Genomic DNA, 19636 nt, shown 5'->3' on the forward strand with positions numbered 1-19636 from the left:
GTGCCTCAGATGATCTCTGAGGTCTCTACAACAATAAAAATCGATCAATCAATCAATCAATTTTTAAGTCTTTTCCCAAGGCAAGCAAATAATGAAGTTATTGTTGTATAATTGTATGGACCCTATTTAATGTGTGTACATGATTTCCTAATAAAAAATTAAGAATCAATAGCATTAAAATGCGAGTAATTTAACGTGAAATAATCTGAACATGCATGTTTTCTATGTGGTGTATGTACGACCTCCTAACGAAATGTACGATGTTTTCGATGCAGTTGTGCGATACAGTAATGCTGAAAGATTGTCAATGCTAGCTTATTATTTAGGAATAGTATCTGGCGACACAGACTGCGCCAGTGCAATTTTATATTTGGTGACGCCACCTACAAAAATGTAGGGCGTATGCGATATTTTTAGCGCATCTCGTTCAGGTGGTATGTTCATGTTGCCAGCAGTGATGTCAACAGTGAAGCGTGTTGTGAATTCGGAGGAAAGACCAAAGGAGCTGGACAGTGGGTATTGCATTATTTTTGCCATTACTTTTGTACTTTGTAGGTATTTATAATGGATGACGAAGCAGAAACCTATAAATTGTGGAGGGTTAGAAAGACAGTTATGCAGGTAAAGTTTTATATTGATGGAATAGACATACCTGTTTTACTGGAAGTACGTCGTGTTATTGAAATTGCCGCTTCATTTTTAATTCTTTTTGCTGTAGCTGTGCCACGATCGTGGATATCTAGTTACTCAAGATGAATTGGACCAAACTTTGGAACAATTCAAAGAACAGTTTGGGGACAAACCGAGGTAAGAAACAATTATAACTTGCCGATAGTTTAAATTAGGTAGCAGGTTTATTTTGTCATATTTGCTTGTTGAAAAGTAATTCCAATTTTTCAGCATATTGACCTCAAAATATCGTGCTTTGGCAACAATTGATATGTTATTAGTTTAACCTATAATATAAGTAGGTCCTTTAGTTGTTGGTAATGCTCATTGTAGTATCATCAGCGAATTGAAAAAAGAAAGGCTCAGTGAAAAGCATTTAAAATAGTAGTTACGGAACAGTTTCAAAAGCAAAAGCTCTGCTTTTATTTGACCTCTGTCGGTATGGTAGTTAATGGTTCACTAACCTTTGTATAGTAGTGCGTTGTAAGGAGGAAAATGAAACTTTAGAGATTTTGATGATATCGTTTTTCATCCCACAGGTGTTGCATTAAGAAAACTACTTAGAGAATGTACGTGAAAAGTGCATCGAATACTTCAGTGCCTGTAAAAGATTTTACCAGTTTGTAATCAGGCTTTTCTGGGATGTACATGTCAAAATTTTCGAAAACTAGCACTTCTTCACATTATGGATTGTGCCTCAAGTCTGTACTGGTGTTACAGATTGCTTGTTAATCTCTTTTTAACACTTCTTAATATCATTTTTCTTGCTATTGTGTAAAGTTATGCCAGTTTGGGAAGCTGTTTGGTGTTTGCCACCCTTTTTAGTAGGTATTTATTAACCTGTTGTCCTAGCTCTTGTCACACTGTTTCATTTCTCATGTGGTTTTGTTTGTGAGTAACTCGGTTCCAAATACTTACTGTTTTTCTAGCAAAATGAAATGCCTATTTGCTCCTGACAGAAAAAATAGCAAGTTAGGAAGTTTTTAGTTTGGCCACCAACATATGATGGCCTTAACTATGAACTCCAAGCATGTACAGATGATATGTGTACTTAAGATTCATTCACAGAGTATTACCAGCCCCAAAATTCTTTTTATAAATATGTATATTTTGCAGGTTGATGACAAACACTGGGTTGTAGTTCACATCATCCTGCAGTTTCTCTTTGTCGAAGGATGTTGATTGCCGGTAGTGACACGGAAATTTCAGAGAATTGGTCCCTAATTTTATCTTTCTTTGAGATTTTTTTTCTGTTTTACCGTTTTGAAGTACCTAAGACCTAGTTGGAATAAGCACTAGATTTTTCTATTCATGTGTAGCTTTAATATGTCTTGCTAATCTATTCCATCACGTTGACAACTTTTCTGGGCTGGGAAAAAGGGACAGTTTATTTGTGTGTTGTTGATGCGAAGTGTGGAAGAAACTGGATTAAATTAGGACCAGATGAAGGGTCTGATTCCACCCATCTGATTTAACCTAGGCTATGATGTAAGTGTGTTGTATGGTGTGATGTATGGAAGAAATTGGATTACATTAGGACCAGATGAGGGGTCTGATTCCACCCATCTGATTTAACCTAGGCTATGATGTAAGTGTGTTGTATGGTGTGATGTCATAATGGCACTGTGTTGGTTCGTGTTTGCATATGTCATGCTGTAAAGTTAGGTGGTGTACCCTTTTGTTGGATGTTCATGTTTTGAAGTTGTTTGTGTTAGGTACGGTAATGACTTTGTTCGGTCATTGTGTTGAGTTGTGGTTGCAATAGTGTGGTGCTTTTCTAGTGAGTTACTTCAATTTTGTATGTTGGGGGTTAAAGGTTTATGCCTGTATTAGGTATTATTAGCCTCTTGTTTTTCTTGTAGGCTGAAATTTGATAGTGTTTTTATGTTTTTGGTAGTACTGGGTGTGACAGAAAAGTTTACAAGTCATTTGTTGCTGGTTGCATTGGGGGAAGACATGAGTACTATAAAGTTTTTGCAGGGTTTCGCCTTGATTGCCGAGTTTATTAGTTGTCATGTTTGTCATGAACACATGAAGTTGACCAGAGTACCTGCTCTCGAACCAAGAACTTTTATATGCGGTGGTGTTGCTGTGATGTGTGTGGTGATCCCTGTGTAAAGGGACTTGGTTCAAGAAATCTAGGTTGGACGTCAGAGACATAGTGTTAATGACACTGTTTTTGTTATCGTTGTTCATTTCATTTCTGTGTACATGAGACTGGAATGAGTGCTTGGAATGTTTTGGATTGGTATTAATTTTGTAGAGAGTTTTGTGAGGTGTACGGAGAAGTTGGGTTGCCTAGGGTTGTAGGGTAAGTTGACATATCATGGTTCGGTAGAAGGAAGTATGGGATGGATGGCTCTTGTGTTGGTTTGGGAAACTCCAGGTAAGAATATCTACAATATAGGCAAAGACTCACATATAGATTGCTTTTACAGCCTTAGTAAAGAGACGTGCACACAACATTCACATGCACACATGACTTGCACGTGATAACGTGAGTGACCGATTCCACCCCTCTGCTTTGACCAATGATGTCACCAATATGGTGGAAACGACCATTCACAACTCCCATACCGCTCCTATGACGTCATCACAGAAACATAACAAACATGAAAGTAGTTCGAAAAACCACCAGATATTCCTCCAAAAATATAATGAAACTAATGGGACAAGTGGAGGAAATTTGGGGTTTTTGGGTGGGGACAAACTAAATATAAACACATGCCACTACACCAAACGACAAAAAACACTAAAATAACAAGACCTCACAACCTTTCCGAATTCAACTACACACAAAATCCACTGGAATCGATCACTTCCCTTGACCTATATAGGTCAACAGAAACAACCGATACCACACTACAAATCTCAGAAATTTCACCACCACACTTTATCCTACCACAAAAAGCACACCTTTAAAATCAAAATTGGAATCGGAACTCTTCCCTTGACCTGTTATCCTTACGACATCTCCAAATCCCTGGTTCGAGACCCCGGAACTTTAGTAAGCCTCGTTTCTTCACGACACACTGAACACTTCACGACTTCAGCCAACAGGTCGAATAGCAGAAGAAATTTTATAAGAGACAACAGTGTCCCCCATCGTCGCCGACAGCCGAAAACTGTTGACCTTGTCAGTCATATCCATACCTACCAAAGACATAAACAAAGCAATTTACCAAAATTCACACATGTTGAACAGAAAAAGCTACAATAATGTTGAAATAACAAAACCAAAATCGTTATCTCACTGTCAAATATTCAGCTGAAAGCACAGTCACCACCGATACCACACATGTGCAATGCTACAATGCAAATGATCCCCATACCCCACATAACACGCTGCCCATAAACATACCACCAGAGAGAACCACCGACCGCAACAATATGTCACCTATAAACATGCCACACACACAGACTAAACCAGAAACATCACCAACACACAGCACATAAACACGCCACCAGAGAGCACCACTGATCACATCAAAATGACACCTACAAACATGCCAGTCTCACAAAATAGACTCCGTGCCATCGTGATGTCACACACTACAACAGCCTTATGCCACGGGTCAAAGCAGACGGGTCGAATTGGATGCTTCCGTTCACCCGCTTGCACATGTCATAAATACACGGCTGCCTACTCTAGCATCTTGGGTCGAAAGCTACATGTGAGTGTCTTTTAATTGTGCCTGTCTGCGACTTGACGTGTCACCTTTGCGGTAAGTGGCAATTGTTTTTTCCTACATTCTTGCATTGATTTGTGGGTCTTGGAGGCTATTATGTTGGGAGGGTGATTTTTCAGACATTTTTCGGGTGCTGCAGAACAGAACTGAGTGTTGGTGGTTTGACCGAGGACATACCGGGTCGTATGAATAAAATGTGGAATGAACGTTGCACTTGGAGTTTCAGAGAATATTCTCAGGTTCAGACGAATAAAATGAGTCGGTGAATATATTTCACCTGAGAAAGTTCAGTGCGAGTAAAAGGGTGAGAGAAGTTGCTCAAAATGAAGAACTTTCTCCAATTTCATATGAATAAAACCAGAGATGTTTCTCACAAGTGAAGAACATTCTCTGTTTTTTGAAGTGGGATTTATGGCATACTTTGAGCTGAGTAAGTTGTGTTGTGATTGTGTTATTGAATGATTTTAGTGAAAATGGCAGAATTTTTTGTTCTTGAAAGGCAAAAAAAGATACATGTAGCACAAAGGAAGATGGAAGAAAGGAACTGTAAAAGTTTACATAGATTTGACAGTGGAAACATCACTTTGCCGGGTATCACTTTCTTCCAGAAACTCATGAAAGAAGAAAAGGCGCTCTTTCCAACAACTGTAAAATGAAAAAAAATTGTGCTATTTCGGAGGTGTGGGATTTCAGGCTGGTGTAGGAGAAAACTTGGGAGTACTACATCACTGACATTCTCATATGTATTACAGCAGGTTAACAGAAAAGCACCGTTGATCAAATTTCAGTGACATAAATGAACTAAAAGCAACAAAAGTTAAGTTTCAGTCTAGATATCAGTTTTCAGGAGCAGTGGAGGCCCTCACAATAATCAAACCTTCTGCACATGGAGACAAATAGGTTAGTCAGAAGGGCTTCCCTTCTGTAAATGTGCAGGCTACATGTGATAACAGTGAAATGATCACTAGTGTTGATGCTTTGTGACTTGGGTCTGTACATGATCTAAGGTATGGAGAAACTTCGATGTATACCATATATTACAGGAGAACCCCCTCCCCTGTGGGACCAGGGGTTACAATAGGCCCGAGGTATTCTTTCCTGTTGTAAGAGGCAACTAAAAGGAGTCTCGCACATTTCGGTCTTTATGTGATGGTCCCCTGTAGCTTGTGACCCCCATTTTTCAAAATTTTCGTGAAGAGCAAGCCAATTGGGGAAGGGTGCCTTACATGGTGCATCACGTCCATCGTGTATTGAGATCTTTAGCCCACTTACTCATCAGGGCATTGCATTCCCACTCATCCTCCATCTCTTGAGCGAGGACACCTTCCCGGGTGTGTTTTCCTCCGTCCACTATGCAGTTTCGTTTTCTGTGCTGACAATGATCATGGAATTCTTCGCACCTCATATCCAGCACGGTAGCTAGTCCATTGTGGTGCAGCCACCATGTACCCTGTTGGTTGCGGCCCCCTGACTACAAACGGATCGCTCTGCTGATGTCTGCGCCTTTAACTCCCCACATATGCAAAGGAGTAGATGCCCATCCTACCAGGTGGCCTTTGCTGCAGCTGGGTGGCGCCCGTGGGAAGGAGCCCTGGTTGGAGTGGGTGGCATCAGGGCGGATGACACACAAATGCCAGCAGTTTCTAAGCGTTCCAAGTCTCAGTACAGTGCAAGGAAGTATGATCCTACATCGTTCCCCTCCCTAGCCACACCATGGGAGCAATGCCAGGCTAAGGATGGCAGTGAACCTTATTCACCCCAGTACCTCGTATGTACAAGAGCTGATGGGGACTCCTTTGTCTCGATGCAGCCTCAGTTTTTTATAGAGCATTTAGAGGACAAGTTTGGGGAGGTGGAGGGCTTTTCCTGTGCCCAGCCATGGGCATTACTCACTTGTGACAAGCCAGGGGATGTTTCCGTTACCATCACACCTTATAAGAGCTTAAATATGGTGCAGGGCATTATATTCCACAGGGACCTTCTTTTACAGTCTGACGAAGAGCTGTGCGCCAACTTGGAACAACGAGGAGTTCATTTCGTTTGGCACGTCCATTGGGGTCCGAGGGATAATCAGGTTGCCACTGGTGCCTTCATCTTTGCCTTCAAGGGCGACACATTACCTGAGAAGGTCAAGGTGATGGTCCACCGCTGTGATGTCGAGCCAAATATCCCTCCCCCAATGCGGTGCTTTAAGTACTGGAAGTTCGGCCATATGTCTTCCCGCTGTACTTTCAGCATCACATGTCGAGATTGCGGACGACCATCCCATCCCAATATTCCATGTGCCCCACATCACATCTGCGTCAACTGCGGAGAGCATCATTCCCCTTGCTAACCAGGCTGCAGGATTTTACAGCGAGAAAGGAGAATCATGGAATAAAAGACTCTGGACCGACTGACCTACACTAAGGCCAAGAGGAAATTTGAGTGCCTACATCCTGTGGCTATGACCTTCTCTTATGTTGCCGCTACGAGAACAGTTGTAGCCCCATCAGTTCCAGTCGGCTCAGAGTCAGAAGACTACACCTGTCCCCTTGACGGTGGGGGGGGGGGGGGGGGCACTTCCCTCCCCGTTGCTCCCGCACCAAGTACCTCGGGAGCACTGAACCCCCCCTGCCCCGCCCCTACACTGACTGCTCTCCTCTCTCCCTAGGAATGGGTAATGGGTCACTTCCATCCCAGGTTTATGCTCATGGGAATGATAACACCCGCAGTCCTGGAGACTGAATCAGCGAAGCCCTCCCAGCCAGAGAAACCCAAGGATCAGTGAGAGAAGTCCAGAAAGAAGACACCCAAGACCAAGGAAATTGCTGTGGCACCCACACCACCGCTGCTTACAAGCTCTGTGTCTGAGGATGATGTGAAGATTCTGGTGTCTGCTGAGGATCTACATTTCGCCAGACCCTCAGACAGTGGATATAGCCTGTTCAGGAAATAAGTCGGTGGCAGCAGGTGACCCTGAGGTGTAGACTACCTGATTATTTCATACCTTCCCAGTATCACGATCACATCATCCTCCAGTGGAATTGCGGCAGTTCTTTCCACCACCTGGCTTAGCTATGGCAACTGTTAAGCTGTACACCTGCTTTGTGCATTGCCCTCCAGGAAACCTGGTTCCCAGCAACGCTGATCCCTGCCCTTGCGGCTACAGGGGATATTACAAGAACCATAGCGAATATAATAGTGTCAGGTGGATGTTGCGTCTATGTCCTGAACTTGGTATGTAGTGAACCTGTGCCCCTTCAAACTACTCCTGAAGCTGTGGTTGTCAGGATACGGATGATGCAGGAAATAACTGTACAACGTGTATCTCCCTCCAGATGGTGCGGTATCGTTGAACGTATTGGCTGCACTGATTGATCAACTCCCTAAGCCTTTCCTAAATTTGGGAGGTTTTAACACCCAAAACCCCTTGTGAGGTAGCACCATGCTTACTGGCCGTGGCAAAGGTGTCAAAAATTTACTGTCCCAACTCGACCTCTGCCTCTTAAATATGGGGCCCCCCACACATTTCAGTGTGGCTCATGGTAGTTACTCGGCCATTGATTTATCAATTTGCAGCCCAGGACTCATCCCACTGTCCACTGGAGAGCACATAACGGCCTGTGTCACTCCCCCAGAATCATGCACACAGACGCCTACCCAGATGGACATTAAACAAGGCAGACTGTGTAGCTTTCACCTCTGCTGTCACTGTTGAATCTCCCCCATGTGGTGCCATGAATGTTGTGATTGAGCAGGTCACTAGAATGATGATTTCTGCGGCGGAAAACGCGATCCCTCGTTCTTTATGGTGCCCCCGGTGAAAGACAGTCCCTTGGTGGTTGCCGGAAGTTGCTGAGGAGATTAAAGAGCGTTGGTGAGCTCTACAGCGACATAAGCGGCACCCTTTCTGGGAGCACCTAATAGCCTTTAAGCGGCTCCGTGCCCATGTTCGCCTGCTTATAAAACGATGGAAACAGGAGTGTTGGTAGAGGTACGTGTTGACATTGGGTGCCATACGTCACCTTCCCAAGTCTGGGCGAAGAGCAGACATCTTTTTGGGTACCAGACCCCAACTGGTGTCCCTGGCATTAAGATCAGTGGCATGTTCTCTACTGATGCAAACACAATTGCTGAGCACTATGCTTGAGCCTCTGTGTCAGGGGGGGTACCCAGCCTTTCGCACCCACAAACGGTGGATGGAAAGGAAAGTCCTCTCATTCACCTAGACGCCACATTGAACCCTATAACGCCACATTTACAGAGTGGGAGCTCCTCAGCACCCTTACACATTGCCGAGACACAGCTCCTGGGCCAGATCAGATCCAAAATCAGATCATTAAACATCACTTGTCTGACTACAAGCGATAACTCCTCGTCATCTTCAACTGGATCTGGTGCAATGGCATCCTTCCATCGCAATTGTGGGAGAGCGCTATCATTACGGTGCTAAAATTCGGTAAAAATTTTCTTGATGTGGATAGCTATCGGCCATCAGCCTCACCAACGTTCTCTGTAAGCTGCTGGAACATCTGGTGTGTCAGCAGTTGGCTTTGGCCCTGGAGTGCCGTGGCCTACTGGCTCCATGTCAGGGTGGCTTCAGCCAGGGTCACTCTACCACTAATAATCTTGTGTGCCTCAAGTTTGCCATCCAAACAGCCTTTTCCAGATGCCAACACCTTGTTGTCGTCTTTTTTGATTTACAAAAAGCTTATGACACGACCTGGTGACATCATATCATTGCCACATTGTAGGAGTGGGGTCTTTGAGACCCGCTCCCTATTTTTATCCAAAACTTCCTTTTGCCCCATCCTTCCATAGTCCACCCCTGTGCTCAGGAGGATGGCGTTCCGCAGAGTTTCGCATTGAGTGTATCTTTAGTTTTAGTGGCCATAAGCAGCAGCTGTAGGGTCGTCGGTCTCCCCTTCTCTGTATGCAGATAACTCTGCTGACTTGGCTACCTCACCTCCGTCAGCTTAAGCGAGAGTGCTGGCAGCACCTCAATGCTCTCCACTGTCTGAGCAACACCAACTGGGGTGCAGATCACTCTGCGCTGCTGCACCTCTACAGAGCCCTTGTTCAATCCTGCCTTGACCATGGGAGTCTGGTTTATGGTTCAGCGGTGCCCTCAGCGTTGCATTTCCTCGACCCAGTGCAGCACTGTGGCGTTTGCCTAGCGGCAGGAGCTTTTAGAACAAGTCTGGTGACCAGTGTCCTGGTGGAGGCCAGTCCCCCCATTGCGGATCCGACATGCACAACTGCTCGCCAGTTATGTTGCACACATTCGTAGTTCTCCTGAACATCCAAATTACCATCTCCTTTTGCCACCCGTGACAGTTCATCTCCTGCATCAGCTGCCCAGGTCAGGGCTCACGATTGCGGTTCGCATTCGATCCCTTCTCTCCGAACTGGAGACCTTCCCTTTACCACCGCTGCTTGAGGTCCATTCATGTACACTTCCGAAGTGTACACCTCGGCCAAAGCTTTGTCTGGACCTTTTGCGTGGCCCTCAGGACTCCATTAATGCTGCCGTTCTCCACTGTCACTTCCTCTCAATTCTTGTCTTGGTCCGGGGCTCTGAAGTTTTAGTTGTTTACACCGATGGCTAGATAGCTGATGGTAATGTTGGCTTCGCCTATGTCTTCGGAGGCCATTTTGAACAGCATTCCTTGCCCACTGGCTGCAGTGTATTCACTGCAGAGCTTGTGGCCATATCTCGTGCACTTCAGTACATCCGTTCCTGTTCTGGTGAGTTGTTTCTTCTCTGTTCTGACTCCCTGAGCGGCTTATAAACTATCGACCAGTGCTACCCTGCCATCCTTTGGTGGTGAACATCCAGGAGTCCATCTCTGCTCTGGAATGGTCCAGTTGTTCAGTAGTGTTTGAGTGGATCCTAGGACACATTGGAATCCTAGGCAATGAACTTGCTGACAGGCTACATAGAAACCGCTCCTGGAGATGGGCATCTCTGAAACTGACCTGTGTTCTGTCTTACACCGCAAGGTTTTTCGGCTTTGGGAGATGAAGTGGCGTAACAGTGTGCACAACAAACTGTGTGTCATTAAGGAGACTGCGAATGTGTGGAAGTCTTCCCTGCGGGCTTATCACAGAGAATCAGTTGTTCTTTGTCTACTCCACATTGGCCATATGTGGCTCACACATGGTTACCTCTTGCATCACGAGGACCCACCTCTGTGTCGCTGTGGCTCCCAAATGACAGTTGTCCACCTCTTGCTGGACTGCCCACTTTTAGCCACTCTGCGAAGGACTTTTAACTTTCCCAGCACCCTACCTTCGGTGTTGGGCGACAGTTCCTCAACAGCAGCTCTAATTTTAAGTTTTATTTGTGTAGGGTGGGTTTTATCATTTGATCTGAGTTTTAACGCATGTCCTTTGTCCTCTTGTGTTCTCCTCCCTAGGGCTTTTAGGGTGAAGTTTTTAATGTGTTGCAGAGTGGCTGACTTATCTTTTCTTATTCTCATGGTCAGCCAGCTGTGGTAATCTGCTTTCTTGTTTTTAATTTCCTCTCCCTGTTTCTTGTGTGTCTGTGGTTTTCTTGTCCTGTTTTGTCCATTGTAGTGTTTGTTGTCCTGTCATTCTTCTGGTTCTTCCTTTCTCCTGTTAATGTGCCATACGTCTTCTTTGTTTTCTTCTTTCCCTTGGGTAATTGTTCTGTTGCAAACAAGGGACTGATGACCTCGTAGTTTGGTCCCTTTCTGCCCCCTTTAAACCAGCCATCCAACCAACCAAAAGAATAAGTGCAGTGCTTTAATTTTAGGAGATAAAGGGTATGGCATTGCACTGCAATTAATGACCTGTTCCAAAATCCTGGAACACCTGGTGAGAGGTCTTACAACAGACTTCACTCTAAGGAAAGGGTGATAATCCAAATGAAAAACCCCATTGTGGTAATAGGCTGTTTTGTTTTGCACAACGTAGGAAAACAAATAGGGGATGAGGATTTTGAGGCACATAATGACAATGGCAACAATCTTCCAACATTGGGAGAAGAGGAAGCGGCAAACGTACGTGTATGTTGTACAAACAGAAGACATGAAATTGTTAGTGTAATTCATCAGTTGTAGTGTGTGGGAGTTTGTTCCAAGCATTTTATAAATGAACCTAATTTGTGTATCTTTTGTTACTAGAATTATATTTACATCTTGAGATATAACAAAATAACATTTTCATGAAAACAAGCATTGCTCTGTTGTCACATAACAAAATGCAGTGTAATGTTTTTCTCCCTCCTCTCATTGGTTTCACTTTTATCAAAAATTGTTTAACCTATAACATTTTGAGAGAGCAGATAATACAGAAAGTAAGTGCACATATTGTTTAAAACTGGGAAAAGTTACTCGTTATGTTCCACTTCATCAAAAATTGTTTCAAAGTTGTGGTGGAGTTATTTACCATATGTTCTAGTAAATAAGTGCCCATATTGTTTAACCTGTAGCTTTACAAAATGCAACATTATTTGTCACATACTGCACTAATTGTTCCATTCAAAATGGAACATGTTACTCTTATTATTTCAATGAAAAGACATTTGTTCTGACTCATTTATTTAAGAGGATATAGAGTTTTGATGATGTTAAATGTAAACAAATATTTAATTTAAAAAAAATCATTTTTAATTTTACAAATGTTGCATAGCAAATGGCGAATGCGAAGAAAATAAAATGGTGCTTTGTTACATAAAGAAATGAAAAGCACCGTTTCTCCTCCTCTTGTATCAATTTTTGCCTTTTTTTTCCTGTAGAACATCCAACTGCTGGATCAAAACCAGCCTCTTCAGCTCTGCGTTCAATAAATTTATTATTTCCTCTGTCTCCATGGTTAATTGCCATCATTTTGTAGCTGAAAGAGGAGACGATGCAGCTGTCATCACTTCAGAACACGTTTGTGTTTGGTCTTCAATTGCAATTAATGACATTTGCAAAAATTATTCAAGATTTAAATAGTTGATGTTGGAATTGTGGGCTTCCACAATTTTGAAATTACCCTCTGAAGAAGGCATCTTTGTTGAAGCAGTAGCCTCTATTGCTGCTAAAACAAATAGAAAAATGAGAGTACTAGTGCGTGTCAAGACTCCTTTTTCTCCTTAACTAAAAAGTGTTGAGTGCTCAATGAAAAATGGGGAGGGCGGGGGGCGTACCGAGAGTCATTTGCAGTCGTTCCCGTCTAACAACTTAAAAAAATAAAATAAAATAAATAAATTCTTCCCACTTTTTTAATATTGTCATCAAGGTCCCTGACTTCTTTAAATCCATTTTATACTTTAATCGTGCCTTCATGCTATGCACTCTTTAAAATATTTGAGTATCTCTAATCTCTTTTCCAAAACTAAACATGTATCATTGTTGAATTTGTCTTAAGCTATCTCCTTTTTCTTTTCTGGTGATGGGCTTTTCAGATTTTCTAATAACAGGTGGATAGTCTTTATCATACTAATAAATGCAAATTCTGTGTCTTCCATTTCGTGAGCATAACACACCCTTTCATGTCGCACTTGTAACCGCGACACACTTCGGCTGTTCAGCATAAAAATGTAACCAACACTAAAATGAAAGAGGTTAAGTTTTAACCTCCTTGCTGAAAACTTGGTCGAGGAGGAGGAGTGGTAATGCGAAAGCACTCACTTGTCAGATAATATACTTCAAACTTTTTATTCATATGAAGCTGATGATGACTTACTCAGAGAATGGTATTTTTCTCCGAGAATCTTCGGCGGATGTTCTCATTTTTATTCATATGATCCATCGAGGAGGGGACTGCTGTAGTTTCAGGTGCTTTTTCATCATGTAGGGTTTCAAAGAATAGGGGGTAAGAGATTGAGATTCCATAATATGGAGAAACAGGACGAAATAGTATGAAGTATTTTTTTTCTATGAATTGTTATACTGATTTGAGAATCAAAGTAAAATTTTCTGATAATTAGCAGAATGCAACTGATGAGCTTTCTCATTTTCACATCTTGTCTGTTGCTTTGTGAAGTATTGTTACGTCTCATTCCATAATGCTGTTTTCCTTTGCTCATTTTTGTTATATTCTTTTACCATGATAGTGCAGATTGGCATTTTCATTTAGTACGAATGATTGCCAGGGGAAAAGTAAGTGGTAACTGAAGGTCTGAAACACCTTGGCTTTTATCAGTGTGACTTTGTATACTGGAACACCTCAGCATCCGAAAGGTATTTTTTAACTTTCTGTATCGGTCACTGATTTATGTGCATCTCTTGATATTTTAATTTGTGTGACATTAGCTTTACATAATTGCTTATTATCAAATTTTCTGTGCCTTGAAATGGAGGCTTTTTGTCAGTGGTAATTTTCTGGAAATATGCTTTGTGTTAATGCTGTTGAGATACATCACTCATAGTTGAAGGAAGTATTGAAAGCATGTCTTTTTGCATATTGCATGCTATGTTCTGTTAGCAGCAAACCTTATTTATATTTTCTCCCTGAAGTGCTGGCCAGTAATGCCAAATGTTCTGTCCGAGCTGTAGCAGGTTGTGCATACAAAATTGAAAATAATTTAAATTGATGTTTACTATTATTTCTTCATTCAGTTGAACAGTGTACATGGGTGTCTGCAGAAATTTATCCAAGAGGGGGCAAGATCCTCAAATTTTCTTTCTGGTTGTTACAGATGTGAGAATGCCACTAGAACTTTTCTTAACAGAAAGTACGTAAAAGTTATTATTTGTTGAACAATTTGTAGGTATCCACAAAGTGCCTTTGAGGCAGATTACTATAATACCCTATTTATAAGCACATTTCATTAGTAGACCTAAAGAAAATCTTTCTATTTCATTAATAGGAATTGGAGTGCCAACTTTTTGATTCAGCAATCTGAAACTACATTGTTTTTCTGGTAAAATTGAGGATATTCAGTAAGCTACTAAAACATATTTTTATTCTTATACCAATAACATTAGGGTGAGAAAGAAAACTAAAAATCAGAAATAGGAAAAAAATCTGAATGATTATAGTGATTGTTGATAGCAAAAAAAAATTGCCAGCTCAAAAATATCCCACAAATATATACCCCTCAGAGCATATTTTTCTTTTATGATGCCATCTATGGCATTTTATTTTCTTACAGAACTTTACATCTGTTTAAGTTAATGAATGTATTGCATTATTTTTGTACATACTGTTATTTAATTTTGACTGGCGTAATTTAATTTGAACAAGATTAGTTTTTGAAGTAACATTATTTGCAGGAGCATCATCCGACTAGATGAATGTGGAAAATGTTCCAAAACCACTGTCAAAGTGTGCAGTAGAATCAATTTTAACAGCCAAGAAGTAATAAAATCCTTGTCTCTCCATTTTGACACATTATAGTGCAACCATGCCAACTGGACTGCAGGATTTGCAGCTCTACTACTGCCTGTTGTTCTTCATAGCAGCCATAAATTCTGAGAAGGTCCCACTTCCTGGAGAGCACATGTGTTTTGTCTTGAAATTTCACATTTTTTTCCCTCTGTTCTCGATGGATGCATATATGGATGTGTAGATGAATGCATGTACAGGGTGTACATAAAGTCCGGGAACACTTTCAATTATTTAATGCACAAGAACCAAACATTCTACAGATGTCATGCTTTTTTTCGTGTATACCGCCACAGTGTAGTTCGGTAATTTGCCGATAGTCGGCACTAGTCATAAACATGGTGAGTTCAGGTGTGGAGCGAGTTTTCAGTGTGTTGGAGTGTGCTAAAGCTGTTCAACAGATGTTTAGAACCAAGTATGGTAAGGAGCCACCAACAAGGAAGGCCATTTAAAACTGGGACAACAAATTTGTTTACTTGTTCCCCGCAAAGAGAAGCGGATGTCTCAGTGTGAGTGAAGTGAATGTCGAGTGTGTATGAGAGCACTGTCACTGGATATTCCTACTTGGACATGTTGCAACAATGGCTGATGGCTGAAATGCACACAGAGCTGCCACATCGATGGATCGGCCATGCTACAGAAGGGGACAGCTGTTTCAGGGAATGGCCTCTCCAATCATCAGATCTCATTCCGTGTGACTTTTTTCTGAGGGGACACATTAAAGATCTAGTGTATGTACTGCCTCTACCACGTGATTTAGTAGAGCTCCGGGAGAGAATACAGGAAACAACTGCCACAGTCAACACTGCCATACTGGGATGGATATGACAAGAATTCGATTACCATATTGACATCTGCCAGATCACTCATGGTTCGCATATCAAATATTTGTAAAAAAAACTTTCAGAGTTTCTCTTCAAAATGCAAAATGTATGACGTCTTTACAATGTTTAGTTCTTGTGCAATAAATAATGGAAAGTGTTCCCATATTTCATGTACATCCTGTATTGTAAGTGGTTTCTTTAGAATATACTGTTGTAGCACTGCTGTGTAAGACTAAATGTAGGCTCAGGAAGCCATCACAAGTTTTGTCCACAAACTGTAAACCAGCATTTTAGTTAAGTTCTACTGTAGGGAGAGGGGCCTACATGTTGGGAATGATGACATTGTTGGCCTGGGATACTGCAGCCACGTTTAGGAAGTACTGGAAATTGGTGCCAGAATCTGCACGTACAGTGTTAGACCAGTCCTTTCCTGCAGCTCAATGAGGGCCGTATGAACAACCAGCATAGGAAAAACTGGAGACTATTTTAGAAATGTTCTGTAAAGGTTTACATCCACTTTGACTACAGGACAGCACTGATACTGACAGCATGCTAAGGTAATATGAATGAATTCCTATGAACAACCAAACAAATCCATGTCAGACACTGATTGCTGAAGTATCAGTACATTCAGTTAATTCAATACAGTACTTCCTGCAGTACTTGGTGGTAATATATAAATTTTTTAGTAGATTTGCAGACACCCACTGCTATAAATACTTGAGGATTTTGTAGTCAATTAAGTCTACATTCTGTCGGACTCCAGGAGGGTACTGTATGTTCAGCTATGACTGTGTGCAAACCTTTTAGCATTCACACTCGGGCTTGGCATGTATAGTAATTTGACCTCTTGTTGGCTGCTGTGTGTCTACAAACAGCAGTACTGGCACCATTCTCCCAACTTTATATTTTAAACGCCAATACTATTATTAGAACAGTCACTGTTATTGTATGTATTTTAATGGGTTAAGATTTTGGCTTCATGATGCTAGTTGACAGTATTGGTGAGTTGGGAAACTGTATTCCAGTTAAGTCACTAAGTGAGTGGTTGCAGTGTTTTGCCGGAACTGCTTTCATTCCCCTGCAAACTGATTAATTAATTAAGAATTAATTAATTAATTAATTAAGAATTAAAAATATGACAATTTTTTTATGCACATTATAGAGCTAGCTGGTTCTCTGAGAGCTACAAACATGTTGTGGGTCATTCCTTCATTTGTTTTCCTTTGCTGGTGAAAATGTTTATTACCATGAACAAAATTATGCTGTCTGGCAAAGTAATTTCTTTGATGAGCTGCACCAGTACTGTCTAATGACCTGCTGTCGTTTTTTGATCATATAATTCAGCAGCTGTAAAGCTGCTGACACTCAAACTTCTGTGTTATTTCTGTTTCTCCAGGTAGAATGTCTTGTTCACTGGCAGGTAACATTGTTCGAAGCATGAGAGCCTCAATCACAACTATAGTTCATGAATTGGTTCTGACTGCAACATCTGAGAATGGAGCACACATCATTCAGCCATGAACTGTAAGAAAGTAAGCAGCAGACTTTGTAGTCGAGGCAACCACTGCCTGGGTATATCGTTTTGGGTAGATAAGCCAGATTTAGCTGTAAGTGTTTTATTTATATGCATGACCAGTTTTGTGGGATTTTAGCTGCATCTTAAGATGCAATAAAATGAAATCATGTATGATCAAGAAAAGAGAATGGGATGACCCAGCTGTCATATTCAACAAGTTTTTAGCTACATAGCAGATGCCAAACATAAAATAACATAGAATGCTAACGTGATACCATGAGTAACAGTATCTGGTATCATGAGTGTGTTCAATGTTATTTTATATTAAACATCTGCTGCTTAGCAAAAAATTGCCAACTATGAACGCTGGGTGATCCCTTTTTTTTTTCCTCGATTGGGACATGGCTTGATTTTTTTTGCACCTGATGATGCAGCTAAAATGCTGCAAAACCGGTCAAGCCTATAAATAAAGGACTTGCAGTTTTTATTTATTTAATCGTGTCAGAAACACACACTATAGCTTACAAGTTATACAAAATGTTCCAAAACATGGTACTATAAGCATTACAATTACAAGTAAATGCAGCCTACCTAGTGGAGTGATAAGTCACTTAGCAGTCAGATGTGCCAGCCAATTGCATATACCTTGTAGCCTATAAGGCCAGGAGAGCAAAATTTTAATAAACAAGTAAACAAAGCAAGAGATACTATGAACAACCTTTGTATCATGTAGATACTGTCATCAGTATTATAGAAAGGGTAGAATGTTAATCACCATAAAGATGACACATTTAGTTGCAGCCAGTTACAACATAAAGCCTTCTTCAGAAAAGAACACACAAAAAACAGACAGACTGCAAGCACACACGACCACCGTCTGTGGGTGCTGTGCCCAGATTGCAACTCTCACATTGAATGAAAACAGCATTCCGGAATTGAATAAACCACTCATGTAATGTACTTGTCTGATGTCACTTTTCTTACGTGTAAGGCACCATCTAAAGTCTGAAACAGGGTACTGTCAATTGCAGCACTTTTTGTGTGTGTTGTGTAGGTTGGCAACACATTGTTTTGCATTTCTAAAGGGATAATACTTTCAGGTAACCAAGAAGAGCTGAGGAAATATGTTTTCAGCACCGAAATTGAAACCATTTGAAATTCGTTGCAGGTTTTTATTATTTTAAGTCATGGATGATGCCCGTAAATTGCTACCACCACAGTCTTTATATTCTTATACCGCTGGAGAACTCATGATTGTGGTGGCAGGTGGATGTGAAGCATAGCTCACCCAAGGTCGAGCTTAGGTTGGAGATCAACAGGTTGTGAGTCTGTAGATCCAGTAAATGTGATGTGACAGTCATCCAGTGGTGCTAGACTAATTTGGTGCAGACCAAGGTCTGGGTTAGGCTGAAAGAGGATAGTTTGGTTGTATTTGGTGACAAGAAAAAGTTTGCCCACAGCTAATGAACAGTTAAAGCATTTATTTTGGCTGTATACCATGTGCCATATAATTGTCTCGTTTTGGTGAATTTTTCATGAACTTCTTTGGTTAATGCTTAAATTTCTTAAATGCTTAAATGAGTAGAGAGAATAAGGTGAGAGGAGGAGTTGCCATTTATGTCAAAAGTTATCACTGTGTAGAAAACTTAGATACAAAAAAGTTTTGTCTAGAGCAACATATAGAAGCATGTTCCTGTCAACTCATTACTACAAAACACTTTACCTGATTACTGCTCCCTCGTTGTATGCACAGTTGGTGAAACACTTTCTTGCATTCTTGTCATGTCTCGCCATGGCAACTCCCAGTATTGTCCTGCAAAACTCATAACAGTTCTGGACCCTTACCTGATTGGAACTTTCAACTGTAAAAATATGGGAAGAAAATGAAGGTGACTGACACTGATGTAGGGGAAAATGAATGTGCATAAAGCTTATAGATTTCATTAGGTGTAATGCTAGCATAAAACCTGAATGCCAACCTTATGGAGCAAGCAATAACCCAAGAGAAAAGACGAGGAGAAAGAAACAGTTGTTACTTAGAAAACTGTACATACATCTTGATTAATTTATCTCTAGTCTCTGCTTAATTCTGTTAGGAACAATCCCAATGATAGTATAAGAAAATAGTGCAGTGACCATTGCCAATTTTCCCTGTATCTAATATGTATAAAAGTGAAAATTAATTGTTTACTTGTATATGATTATTGTAATGAAATGTAAACAAAATACAATTTTCTGAATGCCTCTGCTCTTTGCTGTTTCCCTGTGTGTCGCCTGAGGTTTGCAGCCTCACACATGAGGGAGAATAAAAATGAGGTAAAGATGTGACTTGAGTGTATCAGTAAAAGTGTTGTTCTTTCTGGTTTCAGTGAAAAAAGGCCTGCTAGAAGTGACCTGATTGTTCTTGTTGCTCATAATGATGATCCAACAGGTAAGTTGAAGACATAACATTAACTCAAACCATTATGATGATACAAAATTCATTTCTTTTAGTGAGCTCAATAGAAGTGTCACAAAATTATAGCTCAATATATAGTTATCCAGCAACGTACCAGGGGTAGTTATAAACATTTTTTAATTATCATCGTGAAAAACTAAAGACACACAGTTAA

At 41.1% G+C, this 19636-nt stretch overlaps 1 protein-coding gene across 3 annotated transcripts in view; it reads left to right on the top strand.

Moving 5' to 3' along the window:
- The first annotated feature begins 548 nt into the window (after nt 1-548).
- Nucleotides 549-19636, top strand: part of LOC124799236 (DNA-directed RNA polymerases I, II, and III subunit RPABC1) — a 58593-nt gene continuing 39505 nt past the window's right edge. For all 3 annotated transcript variants that reach the window (XM_047262775.1, XM_047262776.1, XM_047262777.1), the window contains exons 1-3: nt 549-621; nt 719-807; nt 19394-19455. In XM_047262775.1, coding sequence (XP_047118731.1) covers nt 565-621; nt 719-807; nt 19394-19455 — 208 coding nt within the window. In that variant the 5' untranslated portion in view covers nt 549-564. The remainder of the gene's footprint in view (nt 622-718; nt 808-19393; nt 19456-19636) is intronic.

Source organism: Schistocerca piceifrons, chromosome 5, assembly GCF_021461385.2.
Source record: "Schistocerca piceifrons isolate TAMUIC-IGC-003096 chromosome 5, iqSchPice1.1, whole genome shotgun sequence".
Lineage (NCBI taxonomy): Eukaryota > Metazoa > Arthropoda > Insecta > Orthoptera > Acrididae > Schistocerca > Schistocerca piceifrons.